Source organism: Leptosomus discolor, chromosome Z (assembly GCF_034619465.1).
Source record: "Leptosomus discolor isolate bLepDis1 chromosome Z, bLepDis1.hap2, whole genome shotgun sequence".
Lineage (NCBI taxonomy): Eukaryota > Metazoa > Chordata > Aves > Leptosomiformes > Leptosomidae > Leptosomus > Leptosomus discolor.
The window spans coordinates 10,272,854-10,292,710 of record NC_141419.1 but is presented as its reverse complement, the minus strand read 5'-3'; the positions used below and the strand labels follow the sequence as shown (position 1 = coordinate 10,292,710).

The 19,857-nt window shown below is 40.1% G+C and overlaps 1 protein-coding gene across 3 annotated transcripts in view; it reads right to left on the bottom strand.

Annotated features, from left to right (window-relative positions):
- The window catches only part of ARB2A (ARB2 cotranscriptional regulator A), a 243,903-nt gene that overhangs the window by 125,486 nt on the left and 98,560 nt on the right, over positions 1-19,857 (bottom strand). For all 3 annotated transcript variants that reach the window (XM_086479798.1, XM_086479799.1, XM_086479801.1), the window contains one exon: positions 11,754-11,972. In XM_086479798.1, the coding sequence (XP_086335924.1) occupies positions 11,754-11,972 (219 nt within the window). The remainder of the gene's footprint in view (positions 1-11,753; positions 11,973-19,857) is intronic.

Here is a 19,857-nt window from a genome sequence, read left to right as displayed (position 1 = left end):
AAGAACATCACTCCTTGCATTGGATTGGTGTGGCAAGGTTTTGGTAGCAGGGGGGCTTCTGTGAGAATGTGCCAGAAGCTTCCACCATGTTGGACGGAGTCAGCTCCAGCTGGATCCAAAATGGACCCACTGCTGGCCAAAGCTGAGTCCATCAGTGATGGTGGTAGCACCTCTGGGATAACATATGTAAGAAGGGGGAAAAAAAAACCCTGCGGACCAATAGCTAGAGAGAAGATTGAGACTATGTGAGAGGAACAACTCTGTTGTCAACTGGCAATAAATTAAATTAATTTCCCCGAGTCATGTTTGTTTTGCCCATGATGCTAATTGTTGGGTGATCTCCCTGTCCTTATCTCGACCCACGAGTCCTTTGTTGTATTTCCTGTCCACTGGCCAGCTGAGGATCGGAGTGACAGAGCAACTGGGTGGGCACCTGACAGCCAGTCAAGGTCAACCCACCACAAGCCCATATTGCCATGGAATGTGCTTGGTGACAGTGAATGCAGTGCAGATAAACAGGAAAAGAGAAGCAGGACTGACTCCATGCTGGACTGGAGAAGAAAGTGATTGTGCAGAAGAATGGTCCCAGGGAACTACAGGATCTGTCCCTAATGGTGGCAGTAGAAAAGCTGTAACCCCAAGAACGGTCTGGGTAAGTTGTCTGTGGTAATGGGATGTCCTGCAGGAGCTACTAACCCAGATATTCAGGCTTACTGAGACTTTCGAAAAGCTGTGATAGGTCTCATGGTTAACAACAATTGCACACTCTTTAACAATCCATGTTTAATGTATTTTGCTGTTTCTGTAGTTTAGCTCTGTTAATGCAAATGTTTCTACACTAACGTATTTTAAATCTTAAATCTCATTTATCAATGAGTGACAATGAGTGGTAAGAACTGATAGTTGCCAGGTACCAGATATCCTGGAAATCCCCCAAACCGCGATCACATTCACTGTGTCCGATACCCCAGTACAAAGCCAGACTACCCAAAACTGCCTCTCCACCAAGCAGCACGGTTAGTTTTGGAGGTAACAACACAGGTGCCTGCATGAGCAGACTTCTTCCAGTGAACAGCACTCACAGAAAACTGTGCACAGGAGTATCTTAAATAATTTGTAATATTTTATGGACACGGTCATAGGTCTACGAGATGGAGAAATCGGGGCCCTGTCAAAGGTCTTCAAGGCAACCTGTAGTCAATGCACTGGCCTGCAGCTGAGACACAGGTCCAGGTCTCACTTTGAAATTAATGGTGTAGACAAAATCTAAGAAGCAGTTGTGCACAGACTTAATTAAAGCATTGTTCACTAATGCTTTATTAAAGCCACAGCTGTTTTAATTCTGCCATGTCTATCCTCTTCTAAACACACACTTGGCAAATAATCAATTTGAATGTCACAGGGTGTTTTTTCTCTTCCTGAAACTCAAGAACTGCTTTGTAGTTTAAAATGAAAGTTTCTGGACTCAAACTAACAATGTAGACAAAACCCTTCCTTGCTGAAGAAATAACAAAGGAGAGGGAGTAGGAAGGACACAGACAGTACTTGTATCCTTCCTATTGTTCAAAAATGGGCATGCCAATAACATCTGGAGAGTATCAGTGAAAAACCCCCTACTGCCTTACTGCTCTAAGGTCCTTTATCAAATTTAAGCTCACGATTTGGCTTGGGGAATTTCTTGATCTCTGAAGAAATTCTGAATGTTCTGCTCAACACACCCGTGTCAAAAATGCCAAGAAACGCCACTGCCTGTCTGGAGCGGCTTACGTCTTTCAAGGTGCATTTCTGTAGCAGTACTTGTGCAAGACCACATAGTATTAACCATGCCAATAGCTACATAGGCTTCTTGGTCACAATCACCTGAGCCTGCTCTTTGTAACTGGATGACCAACCACAACCTCGGTAGTGCCAAATGTTCTGAGACAGGGAAATTTGCCTCTCTTCACAATGTCCATGAAGGCTATCCATAACTTAAACACTTATTTGAGGGCTGTGGTGGAACTTGGCGATGGAGAACCATTGAACCACATCAGCTGGAGAGCACCTCTGCTAGGTCAGCTAGCTCAACACCATGCTCAAAGCAGTGCCAGCCAGGACTGGTCACAATGCTGTGCATGACACTTTCAACCAAAAGCAAAAATAGCAAGCTCTGTAGTTTCAGTGTGGCAGAAGTGTAAAAATGTATGTTGTCAATGTTCCCCAAACCTTGAACCACAAGCATTTGAGACAGAGTGACTCTGAACATGCTCCAGAGAGGTCCTGCAGATGACTACCACCGTGGACACGAAATAATTTACAATATTTCCATGTCATAAGCTTTTCTTTCCAACTTTTTTATGCTCATTGGACCCCCAGCACAACTGAGGCAGTGGTCACCTTTTGCAACTGCAGTCTGCCTTTGCTGAGTCTAGCAGACCTGAATTTTGCCTGCTCACTTTATCTTTGGGTAGAAATAGGCTTTACTTCATAGTGTGGTCAGAAAATTGTGTGATGGTTATTTACCACAGTTGGAACAGAATAACAACAGCATCTGAACTTCCACTCCAGTGATGATACTGCCTGGTGCCCATCAGATTAAAAATCCTTTAAATATCAGACAAACTTATCAGTCAGCTGGAGTAGTTGAAAACAGAAAGGGAAAGGAAATGGTAAAAGAACATAATGCACAAACAGCCCAGAGCGGCAGAAAGGTATTTAAGACAAGTGGACTCCATGATCAAATCAGATGCTGTTGTTTTAAGATCTATCATGGCAATAACTCATTTGCCCGCTTAAGGGAAAGCAGTTGGAGCGTTGAACAGCATGCAGTGTCTGAAAGCCTGACATATCTCAACAAGGAGGATTTCATAGACAGCCAAGGTCTCCACTGGTAAGGGATTTAAAAATAAGCAACAACCATTAAACATAAGCCTATCCTTTTTTGGCAGCCAGCGCAAAGGACACATGATGAATAACATGATCCTGTCATCCAATGTGTTTGTTCATTTTTCAAACAATAGGAAAAGTGGAGTAGCCAGAGGCTCAGACAGGAGTACTGCAAGGTGGGATATGTGAGGGTGGTGACTTACCAAAGGGTAAGACCACAAACTTAATTGCAGAACTTAGAAACCTTTCAAAACTACTTACACAGCCTAAGCTTTGCTAAAGTTCTTCATTACTCAATTTGCTAACTTCAAAAGAATTCCTCAGCAAACCAGATCCCTAAAAGAAATAAATATCTGTCTTCTCAACATCTACATGCAATTAAGGCTTCTGTTTTCCCAGGTTAAGAACAGAGTGGCTGTGACACAACTAAGTGATAACGTCAATTGCCCACTTTTCTAGGATATAGGCTGAATTCGCAAGATCCAAGAAATTAGACTATTCAGTTACAGAGCAGGTGAAAAAGATAGGAGACGGGAATGAGAAACCAACCTGGAAGCAAACACCAGTCCAAAAGAACAAACATGTTGCAGGTGCTTACGAAGTACCAGGCATATTGTCTGCATTAACAACAATTTAGATTTCTTGCTGTACCGTACAACTGGATGCTCTGATTAAATCTTTGCTTTTAGTAAAAAGGAGACTTTCCAGTATCACGTATCCTATGCCTGCACACATTACGTCAGAGCCCACCTCCCGCAGTGTCTGCGGGATGCTGAAAACAGAAGAACACGTGTAGGTTTTTTGTGCTTTAGTGAAGGTTGGACCTGTGTGCACATACATTGCATGTGCACTTGTGTATGTTGTGTGTAAGGGGGAACTGCACTCTGTAACTCACACTGCACGACAGGTATAACAACTGACTTAAATTTAAGCGATACCAGACAACGTGTAAGTTGTAAAGTAAGTCTTTTGGGACAGAGCGACTGATCCACTTGCCCTCTAATTCAATAAGGACATGACAAAACCAGACGTAATATTCTTGCTGTTTTTTTCAGAGGTGTAGAGGCTTAGCAATCAGGAACAGTATTTCATTAAAGAGCTAAAAAAACCTGACACTTGGCTGGATGCACGGCAAATTATTTCAGCACATCCTGATGCTGAACTAAGGATCCCTCCTGCTACACGATCTAACAGCAGAACGGCAACGGCAGCCCCTGCGACCCTGACGTGCAATCCCCATCATTACTCACACTGCTCGCCAGTAACAGCAGCAGCACGATTATGTTTGTCAAAAGCTACTAACCCAGGGACGTCCCCTTCGTTCTGAAGAACCTGTTCAAAACGGTTGTGGTATTTTTTTCACTCCATGCTTTTGCTGAAAGTACCAAACTAGAAGCTCCCAAACTGTTGTTTAAGAGCCCAGAAAAGGCTCCTCAACACACACAACTCTTGGCAACTCTAAATGCAACTCAGTCTTACTTTATTCAGTATTTTCTCTCCAACCAGTGCCATCTATTGGGAAAATTAACTACAATTCAAGTATTACTTGATAATAACGAAAATATACCTCATTCCATACCGACAATTCACTCTCGCCAAGTACCGATCAAAAAATACAGAGAAAAAGAATGAGAATCAACTGTTAAATAACTAAATGTAGAAAAGTGAGGCTGAACAGCACACAGCCCATTCAGGGGAGGAAACTTGCTACTGACACCACTGACAACCAAAGACAAAAAGCATTTCCTTTTAGCCAGTGAGAGAAGTATAAAACAAGGATTCAGCTAAGAGAGGAACTGGAATATTTATCAAAATTTAGATGAGTTCATGGCTGGAGATACTGTAAAACAGACTACCTTAGGAAAGACTTCTGTTTGGACACTACAAAAACGAGGCTAACAGCTCTGAAGTTGGTAAAAAGTAGTTCTCAGGGCATGCTGATCAGCTACAGCATTCACCAAGGCATAGCAAGAATGGAGGTCACAACTTTGTCCTCTTCAGAGCTCACAATAAGGCATATTTCTTTGCCTGTATAGGGATGGCAATGAACCGATTAAAAAGATAAACCTTGTTCTCAAGAGGTAAATAATTCAAAGTAACATCGCACAGTAAGTAAATTCACAAAAAAAGTAAGGATTTTAGTTAGTAAAATCCTTCACTCGTTAGGATTTTAAAATGTAACGAATGAAAGGGCTGTAATAATTAATTTTTCAAATTGTCAGCCATCTATGGATTGCAGGGTAGGAACCGACATTTTTTCTAGGCAGCTTATTCCACATTTCTCCATGCCACCATTTCCTCCATTACCTCTAGCCCCTTTGGCAGCTGTCACTGCTGCAGGCAGCCAAGCAGACTACGGAGGAACTACCAGATTTATCTTGATCTCAAAAACTAGATTTTTTTTTCATATTTTTTTCCTGCATTTTCACTTTGTTTTCTGCAGCAGATGAGGTGCAAACAACATCCTTGAACGTACTGTGCATCCTCTGCCCCCAGTTCCCCGTCTGCTGACATTCATTTCTTAGGACTCTGCAAATGCTTTCCTAACCTCCCTGCATCATGGTACAGTCCTCATATCCCCCTAACCAAAAACCCATAAATATTTCTAAAGGAGTGGGGTGGGGTTGTGCGTCCCCACAGAAAAGGGTCATTTTGCAACACCACCATTCATCACTATAGAAATTCACCTCACAAATTAATTTTAATCATCTTTCACTACATCAAGGCTCTTATGGTTGACTGTTCCCCAAGAAGAAAACATGTAAAGCACCTCCAAGTTTTGCAAAAAGGTGTATATTGCCACTTGAGCCCTGCAAAATTTCTTCTGCCAGTTTTACCAAACACACTGAAATCTAGCATAAAACGTGCAACTGCATGCAGTAGGTTAGAGGATATTATCCTTATTTTGGATATCAGCTAAAAGGATATTATCCTTTGATTCTGTTAGAAAAATTATAAAGGATACTTGCAGAGAGCAATCTGTACTGGCAGGAGGATGGACCGCAAGACCTACAAGGTCTTTTCAGTCCTTCACTGCAATCGCTCTACAATCAAAGACAGGCAGTATCTGAGTACAAGAAGTTTCAATAATTTTATTCACCTTTGCCTTCAACAAGTAGGCCCGCTTTCTGCTGAGCTAGTTTTCTTTACCATTAGCTTGCTAACCGGCCAGGTTTACCAAGCCTGAATCCCGTATGAAAGGAAGGAGGACTCATCTGACCTGTGAGAGAAGGTCTTTTTTAGCACAACAGGGGCACCGCACAGCTCGTGGTGGGAGGAGAGATACAAGCTGGTTCTTTCTTTTGGAAACTCACACGGCTTCCCTCATGTTTTAGGAGTCGGATCTAACAATGCGCATTTTGTCAGCATCATGTAATGAATGTCTGAAAGACAGCAAAGCTAGATGGCCCCGATTTATTCCTTTTCTTTGATTAAAACATACTTGTGAAACGCAGAACAAAGAGAGGGTATGGCAGAAAGAAGAGCCAGTGGTGCTCTTGAAAAGATGCAAAACCTTCCTTCAGCGATTGTGTCTCCGATTTCTCACTTGCTCAAGGAAGAGAAGACAAATATAACTTTTCTGGACTAGGAGACGCAAAAGATACCATATGAAGTCTTTACAATCTCAGGATTTTTTAAAGTACCTACTTTAGCTGCACAAGCTAAATAGCCTATGCATAAATTATGGCATACTACTATAGCTCAGACTCCACATACTTCAGCTATCTAATGTGAGATGCCTGTTCATTGTGGCATCTGTAGAATGAAATATGATTCTCCCTGTCATATAGAAACTACTGTTGGAACCTAAAGCTTATCTGACCCTTTAGGAACGATGTGAAGGCCTAACTGTAGGTGCGCAGTGCCATTGTAGATGCTTTGTAGAGTCCTTCACTTGGCTTCCAGCTGCTGGGCCAGCACAGTGCAGGTCTTTGGTGGTGCAGGTCCTACAAGACACCAGCCAGGTCTCTCCAGGTGTCCCAAATACCCTGTGGCACCCAGAATGTCACTACACGTTTATGTCCCAGTACCTGAATTGCAGTCTTTTTGTAACTCTGAACGCCTAGCAGTACATGGGGCAAGAACAATAAAGCCATGGCAGCTTTTTAAGTGGTTCTCATGAGTTTTCCATTGCCAGCGTGATTTTGCTGTTGATTAGAAGTGCAAGAGATTTCTCAAGAAGATAAGGAAGTAACGGGCTTTAAAAGGCAAATATGGGCAAAGTAAAACTACGTGCTATTTCAGAGGTGTAGGTAAAGCGTGCCTGCAAAAGGGGACAAGAAAAGGCATTGCGATATAAACATTGGACAGAGACTCTGGAGGTTCGAGTGCTGATGCCCCGTGGTCTGCCACGGACTCTGTGCTGCAGCACATCCCTTAACTCTCGGGAGGTATCTGCCTAGCACTTGTAATTTTGTCTCTTCTGGTGGAATAAAGGGCTTATTAGCTTGGTCTCAGCAGCACGCTAATGCCGTCACACTGGCTCTGGACAAGAGCAGGCACGCACATTGCCAAGTCACAGGGTAGGCATCTGCCTGGAGATGGCCACGGGGCTAGACTCGCGCAGCTGGCAAGACCGCAGAGACGCCGGGGAACAGCTCCATCACCAAGGCGAAATAAATCCACCGCACCAAAAGGTCACCCTGCAAAAGCGGACACTCTGCGGTGACCTTCAGTCAGGTGATACCTCATGTCAGCCGCATCGAACAATGAGCAGAAATGGCACAACTATGCTTGCACGCTTGCCAGGATTTCCTGCCCATCAGCACTTGTCGCGTACTTAACTGTATACTAATAAACCTGCCTTTCACCACTTTCTCCTAAATACTGGCACAAATGATCCTGATGCATCCATTTTTAGTAAATGAAATTAATTAGTTGCACATGATCCTTTTCTATTTAATCTCTCGCAGAAAATGGGAAAAATTATTTCTGAAAAGTACGTTACATCCAAAATTAATTTAATTTCATTGACAGGCTGTTAGTATAAATAGCATTGTTATAGATTGTGCTATAGTCAAAATAATATTTTGCAGTAAGAATTATTAAAGCAGCTGAGCTCGGTGGAACAAAAAAGGCCAAAATTCCTAGCACACAGGCCCAGGAAAGGCTTATGCCTTTTGCCCAGAAAACCTGACCCCATCAGCCGGTCTGGTAAAAGTACTTCTTCCTCCTTCTTCCTTCATTGCTTCTTTGATATTCTTCGACTATCGTGGCAGCAACATTATTGCAAATTATTATTATGATAAAATTATGCGATTTATACTTTTTCCTTTAATAACATTTCAGAATCCATTCAGTATACTTAAGTGGTGAATGCTGTTTAGAAGTGGATAAATACTGATTTACATTTCTAAGTGTCTTTTAACAGAGAGTCAGTGTGAAAATCTGTAGGGAGTGGGAGATGGCTCGGGGGATGGAGGGAATAATCATGTCACATTTAAGCCTGTATGATCTGTTTCCACAGAAAAAGGTTAGAGATCAACAAATTCTCAGTTTAGTTCAGTAATAAATGAAGGTTGGCTAGGGTCTTAAGTTTCTGGGGGGAAGCATTAGCCAATACGTACAGCAGCAGCCTCTGGTGGTCTAAGAAAAAATGGTAGTATCAGTAAGGACAGAAATATGTTTTTTAAAAGGATGTATGTACATATTTAGCTATTTGACTCAAATCCTCCATTCAACACATTAAAAACCAGATGCTTTTAAAATGATCTGCTGGCAATATGCTTGTTAAAATCTGAACAGTAAGAGTATTAAAATTCTTATGCATTCATTAGCATGTTACATAAAAGTAAAATGCTTTTGTTTAATCATTCCATAAAGTATTATAGTCAGTGCAGATTATCAATACCTTTTTTCCCTGGTTTATATCGACAAAAAAGAAACTAAATTTATAAGATTGTTACTGACATTTTCTGTCTTCACTCGTGAATTCAGTTGGCAGATGTTTTCAAGAACAAAAAATTCTGTCTTATTACAAAACACATTAAGCAGGTTTTTCTGCCACAATGTTTGACATGATGTTTATTGCCCAGACCAAATCAGTCCCTTTAACAAGCTATAATGTATGCCAGAAAGTCCATTATTTCATAGTTAAGGAAACTTCCAGCATGAAACAATAAGCACTTTGATCTTTCAAGCACTACACTTAATGCACTACACACTCCCACAGCCATTTTTATTTGTACTCATTTTGTATAAAAATACAGTCCGATTTGACATTTTGTAGTTTAAGACTCTGCCATTGCATATTCTTGACTATCCCAGCCATTTGATTTTTTTCCTATGAACATGAAGAAAATACTTAAATTTCCCATGGACAAGTTCAGTTTTTCCAATTCTTGGAAAATCTAACTGCACAAGTGGGAGCATCATCCAGACAGATTTAATTTGTTCAAATGGCATTTCCTCATCAGATCACAACAGATCTCAATGACCTTATAAGAACATAACTGAGGATGTTTATTCCTACTACTTAACAGTCTGAAACAATTTCCCCAGCATATTTGACACAAACAAATTTTCCCTCAACGTGAGGATATTTTTCTTCTAGTCTCTCTCTACCAGTTTTCTCTGCTCGGCAAAGATGACTTAAGGCTTGCTCAGGTTTGTCAAAACTCCTTGATGAGATCATTATGAAGCATATACCATCCTTAAATACTTCTGTGGAGTGACAATATGTTTTATTTCAAGAGCCCAGTGACTCAAATCTGTGCTATACTACACAGTAAGTAAAGGCCTTATCTAAATTGCCCTTGGAGATTAACCCAAACCAGCCCCAACACCGCACCCCTCAGCAGCCCGTGGTTGCAGTAAGCCTGGCAGCAAGTCCCAGGGTGCAAACAAACTAACAGCGATTCTTGCAGCACACGGGATCCTACGGACCCAAGGGCGGCAGGAAAGAAATCCATTGCGAATATGGTGTTGCACCATTTTGTTTGCATCGTGCGATGCCTGGACAGACTGACGACCGTGTCTGTGGCCAGGAAGGTGGAGCAGAGCACGCTATGTTCACCGCTCGTCTTGCAGCCACCTACAGACTTAGTAGCTCTGCCCAACAGAGTAAATGGCATTCTATCGGCGCTCCAGTTTTGTTTCAGAAACCGATAGGCAAGTAAATTGCAGTAATTCGTCCTGCCACACACCAAAGCAGGGACATTTTTCATTCTGTTTCAAAAAACTGTCTGTACTAGAGCCTATCAAAGAAACAAACCCCAAAGAATTCTTTCAGAATAAAACACCAAGCACATCACAAAACCCATTTGCAGTTAATTTGTCCAGGAAAGGAGACTACCACCCACACTTTCACTAAAACTTATGTTACTTCTTTCCTTGGTTTGAAGAAAATCAAATAAAGGGAACGTCAACAGTCATATATGAAGCACAGAGCTGCGTAAAAAAGGAAATGGGATTGACTCATGCTTTTTATGCTTTGGGGGTCAAACCTCCTGAAGCCAAATTTCATGCCTCATCAAGCAAAAGAGCCACAAGAAGGTGGAAACGCTAAAAAGGTATCAAATAAAGGTTCACTTTCAACAAGGGACACTGGATCAGAATGCTGACTAAATGCCTTTCTGGACAATACAGCAACATCGTCCACTGGCTTCTGATAGACCCTGAGACAAGCCTGGTCGCCCCGCTTTTGGAGCAGGCTCTAGCTGGTGAGCAGAATGGCATCTCTCATAAAAAGCAGCAGATAGAAAAACTACTGCCCTGTTGAATATGTATATGTATCCTTTTGTTTCCCACACTCAATAGTGAGATAGTTCTCAAAAGACACAGTAATATTTATGGCATCAGTGATAAACCTCGCATCCAGGTTACAAACCCTTTTAACTTGTAACCACTACAGCTGTATTCCTCCTACAAACATTGTTATGGAATTAATAGGAATACGTTAAAATTTAAGATGATTCTAGCATGTCTTTTGCTGGATTATTCTCTGTTTTGCACCAGAAAGGCATATACATTTTTACTGTTTTAACTACACTGTTGCGTTTCTGATATGTTTTACTGTTGAATGAAAATGCTAACTTTTACAATAAGGACTCTGGAAATTGCCTGACTCAGTCTTGAATTTATAATGCATAGTATGTATATGAAGCAGAATGTGTCGAAGTGCAAATAATATTGTTTGTGCCCCCTGCAGAATTAGAAATCCTCGGGTAGCACTGTTATAACGATCCCATGCTGGTAGCATTACAAAGTGCAAAGGTTCACTGAGTAAGAAAAGAGCAAGGGACAGAGTTTCCTGATTACACCATTCTTGAACTATTCTAGCTTAAATATTTATTAAGATATTAATAACTCTCCTCCTTTATCTGCCTTCAGAAGTTCAGCTGAAACACAATGGATGGCTGCTCATATGAAAACAATACATTATAGAGTAAATCTGCTACCTCAAGAAGATGAACACCGGTATTTTCCGCAATACATTATTAATTCAGCAGGTAATATGTTAAAAAACTATCAGGCTATAACTACCGCCTCTTCAGTATAAGACAATACAATACAATAAATGCATGCATGACATATGAAGCTAATATGTTGCCTAAGCTGCACTAGAAAGTGTTTCTTATGCACACCTCTGTTTATAAAATCATTTTAACAAAGACTTCCTTAAATCATTCTCTTCCTTGATAGCACCAGTGAGTTCCTCTGGGGTTCATTTGAAGCTCCCCTTTGAAATTAGAAAGGAATGTTTTGTAACTCTTTCAAAACTTCACATTCAATAAATGACAAAAAATATCAATAGCATAAAGACCCAGGAACACTGTACGAGCTCTTGAATGTTTTTAAAAAAGCATGCTGTTTATCAGCCAATATGGACAGTAAACACACCTATACATCATTAGAGAAAGGCAAACAAAACAAAACAAAAAACTTACTCTAATATACATCTGCATAGTCTCTTTTTCTTTTTGTGGATTTCGATACTTTTCATAGAAGTCACGTCGCTTCTTTGTTTCCTTCTGGACTTTTTCTTTTCTTTCCCTCTTTTCTGCAGGTTCATCTGAGCTATCAGAAGACAGCTGTACTTGGGCTTTTGTCTTCTCCACTTCAATATAGTTCTCATTGGGATTCAGTACTATTACTCCATAGCCTTCCTGTTTTAGAAGAGACACACACACGCACAAAAAAGAAGAAATATGAAAAGGGAGATTTAATGCTTGAAAATGCTTTGTGCTTACTTTAATGCTATTAAAAACTTTTATATTTATTTCAGCAAGTTCATACAACATAATTTATAGAAGGGTATTTTAAGAGTATTCTGCTTGTTTCATTTCTGTCATTAAAAGGGATGTTGATGTGTGAACATGTCTATGTGTGCACTTATGCTCATACACATCTCTCAGCGTCAGAAAAGTTGCTTGTTTTACCTTTAAAATAATTCAGTATGTGATTTTATTCATAAGCACTTTATATACTTTTCCAGAAAACAGTACGAGAACTAAAAGCAAAATATTATTTTAAGAACTCTGGCTAATGATGAATAAAAAGCTTTATACTCAGCCAATAAAAACCTTCAAAAAAAAGTATGGAGGGATTTCATATATATTTCATAATACATACACATATATATTAAAGAAAGCATGTGAAAATTATTCACCGCAGTTTAAAACAGTAAAACCTTTTGTCTAGCTGACAACAAGCATATCCTGCAGAAGCCAATAGCGGCAGTAACAATGAATCAATACCAAAACTGATTCGGTGGTATTGCTTACAAGCCAACTCTTTTACTGTGGGGATGACTTTTAAGTACATCTTTAAATCTACTCTAAAACTTCACTGGGATTATGTCCTGTATTCAACAAACCCAGAGAAAATTTGTGACCTGCAGGATGCTTTTGAGCATACCAGCTGCATTTTTGTGGCTCAGAAAATGAGCCAGTTGAAAAATACATGAATTTATGAATGAGAAATAAATCTTGAATAAATCAGCCAATCATTTTATTATGATTTTTAAATGATGGCAAATCACACAAGAATTGTAATATTCGCGGAAGATATAATCGCAAACCCAGGGAGAAAAGAGAAGCACGTGCATTGAACAGATGAGTCCTTAAAGTTACCATGGGCTACCCAGTCAAAATCAAGCTGTCCTTTAAAGGTAAATTTTAATAAAGTCTTACTTTTTGGAAACGTCTATATTAATTACCTAACTGAACAGCTTTATTCCAGCTGTTCACTTGGTGCTTCGTTGTGCACTTGGGCTAGGCACGAGGATCAAAGAGGTCCCCATACCTAGCTGGTCAGAGCAAACCAAGCCCACACCAACAAAAGATACTTTATTTGGGCTCGCTTTATTCTAATCTGTAGAGCCATTCACAAACCTTGTAGCGCATTGTGGCCACTGTCAGGTAGACAGATTGTCACTCGGTGATTTTCTACAGTTGGACACACTCGACTAGTTATCAAAATCGCATCTGAAGGGAGTTCCTACCCCTCGTCCTTGTGCCCTTCTCAAACGTCTGCCGCAGCTTCTCCTCCCACCAAAAACCAAGTTAAAGGGCACGGTTGCACTCTGCTAAACAGGGTGAAATAAAGGCATTCAGGACACAGTCTCTGGCGTAAGGGATGTAGTCAAAAAAGGTCACCATAGGCCAAAGAGAAAATTGCCTCCTCGCTTGACGCAGTGCCATGAGTAAGTGGTCTCCTGTCATGTCACTCCCCTGCCCTCCCTGCTGAGTGAACTGAACTGGGACAAATACAAACAAACAGGCAAGTAAATAAATAAACAAAAGAGGGAGGGGCAAAGGAAAACAGAAAATTAAAGAAGACAAAGTTTAAAATCTACCCACGCCACTGTTGGCCGTGTTAACGCCCAATGGTGTACTGTTAGCACATAGAATTTCTGACCTGGAAAATTCAAAGCCCAAAATCCATCACAGGGGAGAATACCACTTAGAAACTTCCCTAAATCACACGCCTCAGATGAATGGATGTTTTTTGAGCTTGCTAAGTGGCAGGGTAGGACCAAGTTTTTGCAGTGCTTGGCAGGCTGCTGGTTTTGGGGCTCTCTGTGCTGTTTGTCTTCTTAACCCGCCTGTTTTGAGCAGAGACATTTTCCGTATCGATTTCGTTTTGCTTTCTATATAATGTCAAATGCAAAATTCATGTGTTTATTACAGGTCTACAAGTGTTACAGGGATTTGAAAACTCTGTGTCTACTTTAAGCTGACCACAAAACAGACACATAAATCATCAAAGAAGTAGAATTTGTCTAAGTTATTGATTATGTAACTGAAAATTACATGACTCATTTGTCCAATTTTATGAGGACACAATGTCAATTTTTCACATAGACATCCACAGATGAAATATGATTCCATTTTTAAATTCACTATTTCATAAATCAATTAAAGGATTTTTATCAATTATATTTTAAGCGGTGTAACATGTGTCCCTTTACTTTTTTTTTTTAATTTCTCCCAGATAGCAGACCTTTCCTGTCAGTACAATTAAAACAATTAAGTTACAACTGAGATTATTTTTCTTCTCAATTATGGGAAAACCTATCTTACAACTCATAATACTTTCTCTTAGGAAAGCAACATCTTTTTAGATTGTTCTCCTTACATGATGCAGTGTATTTCCCTTTCCCTTGTACTTCTGCATCCTAATTTTCAAGATGTAAACAATAGCACCAGAAAGAAGATTTAAAAGTAATATGTATAAAACAACATAGAAAAACAAAATGACTGGTGAAATTGTGCCCCATTACAACGTCTCTCATTCAGCCTTAGCCCAAGCATTCTCTACTGAAGAGGAATACTCAGGTCTAGATAATTTCTATGTAAACTTTTAAGTTCAATTAAATTTTAAAAAATATACTTCCGTGGGTGTAGCTGCACCATTAGAGTTCGATGCAATCAGAGAATGAAAAAAATAGGCAGAACTCCTCACTGACGCAGAGGGGTTGAGCAAAGTGCAAGTCAGTGCAAAACTGAGCACACAAGACCACTAGTATCTAAAAAAAGGCCTTAAGCAAACTTCAATAAATATGCAAGATACAGTGTCTTTGGCATGACTGTTAGGCATTAAGATAAAATCACATTCACTAAAAAGTATGTTTTTAAATGGAAATCATGTTCAGTACATACCTCACAATGTCATTAAAAATATCAATTTCAGCTATGATGAGCTTACGGCATTATTAAAATGTAGTGACCTACGACGTAAGCAAGTACCATTATCCAGGAGAGTTTTTAAAGCTTGCCACAGAATCACAGAATGCTAGGGGTTAGAAGGGGCCACCATCACTAAAAACTAGTACATAGGACTGGAGTAGTTTTCTCCTGTGTGTCCAGTGCACACAGAAAAGAGAAAACACTCTCTAAAGTGCAAAGTTTTTTCACGGTAAAAAGCTAAACTTTGGGACAACACTCCCCAGCCCAAGCCCCTCCCCCATCAATCTTCAGTTGACTGAAACAAGCCAAGCCCCATGCTCTACCACATGCCTGGGAGAATACAGATGTCGCACAGAAGCTGAGGTCTGCCTGCATCCCCCATTTGTGTATCTGTGATGAGACGCAATAATCAGGACAGACACTGACAAAGACAAGCCCCAGCCCCTAATCCACGAGTTCAGTACAATTACAGGTTTACCCTCTGACTAAAACACCCAATTAACAGCTACTTCCCCAAATTCTAATGCTTCAAAGTAAGTAAAACGTAACCTATGCTTACTACGAGCGTCCTCCAGGAAACGGCTTCTAGAGGTAGAGGACTGTGTGCAAGCTCCACCTTCAGGTTCATAAATACAAACACAATTAATACTTATGATTGAGCCAGCAAATGATGATGAAGGAGAAGCAGGTAGACAACATCAAGTGTTGGAAAGACTGAACCGTGGTTACTATACCTTTACTACAAAGCCACGACAATGGAAAAGGGCCTTTTCCACCGTAATAGACAAGCCAGAAACGGGAGCGGTACTTTCTGCCTCTTACAGGAAGTTCAAGCGAGATATTCGAAACAGAAGGGATGCCAAAATTATTGCCTCTGACAGCAAGAGCAAGGTTAAAAACCCAGAACCCTGAAGTATTTGAGGTAAATTCCAAATCTTTTGAAATCTCTTCTGCCTGGCCACATGAATAATGAGCTGAAAGCATTCAGCTCTGCATATTAATCCACCAAGATGGGACACCATATGTGACCAGAAAGGTCAGGGCTGGAGAGGAATCTTTTGACCTATGTAACTATCTTTTTGGACTGCGAGCGAAGGTCTGAAAGAGATCATTTTCCTAAGCTTTATCATCCCAAATTTTCAAGTTTGGGTTTCTATTTGGATCACTGGCAACAAGACCGGAGTTAATTCCCAGGGGAAATGCAACTGAAAGTGCTCAGCTCTTAATTCTGTCCATGGTTAAAACGGCACAACCATGTCAATTCATCTTTCTGAAGGAGGTATGTTCTGCTCATTTCCCATCTTTTCGAGAAGAAGGGTACATCTATGTCACTGTTGCGACATCATAGGTGCAACAGTGGGACGAGGTCAAGACAACCAATCAGAAGTCACTAGTGAAGCGTTAAAGTAAACATAGCTGCTGGAGATGCAGCTTAGCTTGAAAAATGCCCCCTCCATTATTTGAGTAATTTTCTCAAGACGTGACCTGAGACCGAAATGCCTGAAATGTCAGTTGACTCCGCTTTCTGTTTCCACCCAATGTACATTTTGGCAACTGCACCCTGCTAACACTTTGCAATATTTCCATCCCGGCTACACCTCGCCTGCCTGAATTCCAGCACTGTGTCCAAGTGTGTAAAAATGCCGTGTTACTGCCAAACACACATTGTCCCACGAAGTTCCCAACTTAAAAATAGCTCATCAAGCTAGGCAGGAAAAGAAAACATGCCACAAAAAGTTTTTAGAGGACCACCTGTTGTCTATTATTTTTACATAGCACTTACTCATAAATCATAACACAGGGTAATTAATCAAGCTGTCAAAGAGAAGGTCAAAGGTTATGTGGGGGAGTCAGAAGGTCATGCATGGGCTGATAGAGGTCAGGGTCACACCGCATTCCTCATTATCAAGTTGGGATGAGAGACGGCCCAAGCAAACAAAAGTGAAAGCAGATGGAGAAGTGAGTGGATAAAAAAAAAGGCGAAAATTTCACAAACAAAAAGAAAAGTGAAAGAAGAATGTCAGTTGCCTTCAAACAAGGAGGAGAATAGAGCAGAAATACATTGAGATGTTCTCAAAAGGTCCCACACAACACAAAGAAACTACAGTTTGATTATTTAAATACACTTGATATAACTTTCCCTCCGATCTTTTTGCAAATATTAAGCAACGCTGCAAAACTGGCACGGTAGTTTTGATTCCATTCCACATATCAAGTCAAGACTTCCAAGGTGAATTAGACAAAAGGAACCTATGACTGTGATGAATGCTGATGGCTATATAAAATCGCTTCTAAATGCTGAAGTTTATTCCTGTTTATGGCTACAACCAATAGATGTTCAATAAAAAAGTTATAACCTGTTTGAATGATGTATAAAGAACTCTACTTTCATATACACAAATTCTCAAAAACACAAAGCATCATAAAAGTCCCTGTGGATGACACAACAGTTATAAAATATTCTATCATTACACTGACCTGAATTAGATGCAGAATACTGTGCAAAATTAGCTGTCACCCTTTCCTCAAAATCTTTGTTAATCTCATTTTGAATGTTTGCAGCTTTATCAACACATGCATCAATGTCAGCTCCTTGGTTACTGAACCGCTGTACTTGGAAGAAGATATAATTAAAATGTTTTGGCACAGAAAAGGTGAAATTGTATCTTCCCCTGTTCCCTGAGGAGTCTGTAAAACATGTAGGATATATTGACAAACACACACCCTTGTCTAGAGCCCTGACATCCCAGGTCACCCAACTGCTATTTATTTCAAAACATTCACTTTACACTTACCCAAACTGTCACCTGCTGTGTTACTAACTTTTAATGGATATTAGAGCTATAAAAACAATAAACTCTTCATTTCCTTTCTGTTACTGCCTTCTAATTCCTCACTGCATTAGGTCCGTATCTATTTGCATGCAGAACTGTATTCATCTTACTTCACCATACAGAGTGTCTTTATGCTGGGAAGTATAAAACATGCCCTTAGTATCTTTTACTTTGCTCTTTGTTCATTTGGTGCTAGCACAGCTATACTAAACAAGTCAATGTTCAAGGCCAAAAAAACCCCCACCAGATAAGCTGTTACCACATTTTGAGTTTACTGCTGAAAAGTTTTGAAAAGAATTAATGTTTTACATTTACCTATAATTAGCAACCCAAGTATGTCTATGCGTACTATCTGCAATCCTGTTTTACGATGTTTGTTCCCAAGGCCAAAACCGGGTAAACCATGAATTAGAAGGATTTTAGTCCCTCAGTAGCAAATTGTGTTCTTGATAGGGAACTTCCATGCCTTTACAAGCACTAATTTCACTAGGGTTTTCAGCAGAAAATTATTTCTCACGGTAAGTGAAATACAAGAAATTACGGATTAACTTAATTCTGTGAATTAACACAACAAGTACTATGTTCATGTTCAAACACTGCTTCGACGTCATTTAATAAACCTCAGCCCCACCACTGCTCTCTGATCTGAGATTTGGGCTACCTGGAGAAATCACTGTAGGCTGAATGGAAGTGAATCCACCCCAGCCATGCAAGCAGGACACAGGACTGCAAATAATCCCTCCACAACAACTGCCGGGGCTGCCAAAACAGTTTCTGCTCTTCTTCACTAAGCGCACACAGCCTTGGGGTCCGTACAACCTGTGAAAGAATGAATCCACCAGTTACCTCTAAGGCCTAGCATCTTTTAATGACATCTTATAGGAACGCTGTCTGTAATTAAAGCCTGCACTGTGAGAGATTTTCTTCCCCCGCTCTTAAGAAATTATTTAACTTTCTTACACCATAAAAATTTCAGAAGCTGCAGAGGGGTAAAAGTTCTCAAACAAGAGCCTCATGCACATTTTACTTTTTCACTAAGATTTTAATTAAAAGGTTATAGAGATTTATATAGAACCGAACTTTTTGAAAGCAATGCACCAGAAACAATGCTAAATCAAGTAATCTTTGTAACACCCACACAAGTAACAAGTAATTACTGGTTCTAATTCACTGATAGGGAAACCAAGGAGAATAGCAGTTACCCTCTGAAAGTTATGCTCAATTAAAGTGCAGAGATGAGGCTGGACTGCGGGACTTTTAATCGTTTCTATGGTATTTCTAAGCATCCCGTTAGCTGACAGTGGAAGTTCTCAACTGCAAATTCCTTTTCCAATCCACTTTGCCTCCTCCCTGAGAACATCACAGTATGTCTTAATTATTCTCATTTGTATTTCACAATGAATATACCCCCAAATAGGCTTTAAGTGTGTATTTTTTAGCTAGCCCAACATGAAAAAGTAAGTAAACTTATTCTAAAATACACCTCATTTCCTTCCCTCTTCTAATAGCGCAAAATCTTTTCGCAAACATTTTCTCTGTCCGAGCTGTAGGTATTTCGATGGGCTCAGAGGTTTGTCTGGATTTGTAACATCTTTAGCTTGCAGAAAGGCAACCCAAGTTGCCAAGTTCTTCTACTTTACTTTTCATCTCCAAGAATGTATATGTATTAAACCATTATAGAAAAAGATTAAACGTCAATCTCTTGGAAGGCCTGTATTTCAGTACTGTAAAGGGAAAATATATCATGCACATAAGCGTTTTCTGTAAAATCTCAAAGTTATCGAAGTCTTGAAAGACAACTCCCATTCAGTGTCGAGCATTGTTTGTGACTGCACTCTGAAAACCTTCTATCTCATCGACAGAAAATTCAGTTGGTTTTAGTATGTGCATTTATTCAGTCACTTTCCTGAGAAAACAGCCACTTGTAATCCAGAAGTAAAGCTTTTGGTTTGTACCTATCTTCCACAAACAGGTGCAATTCGGTACACTGACGGTCCTTCCTTCCCACAGTGACCTATGTCAGAAGA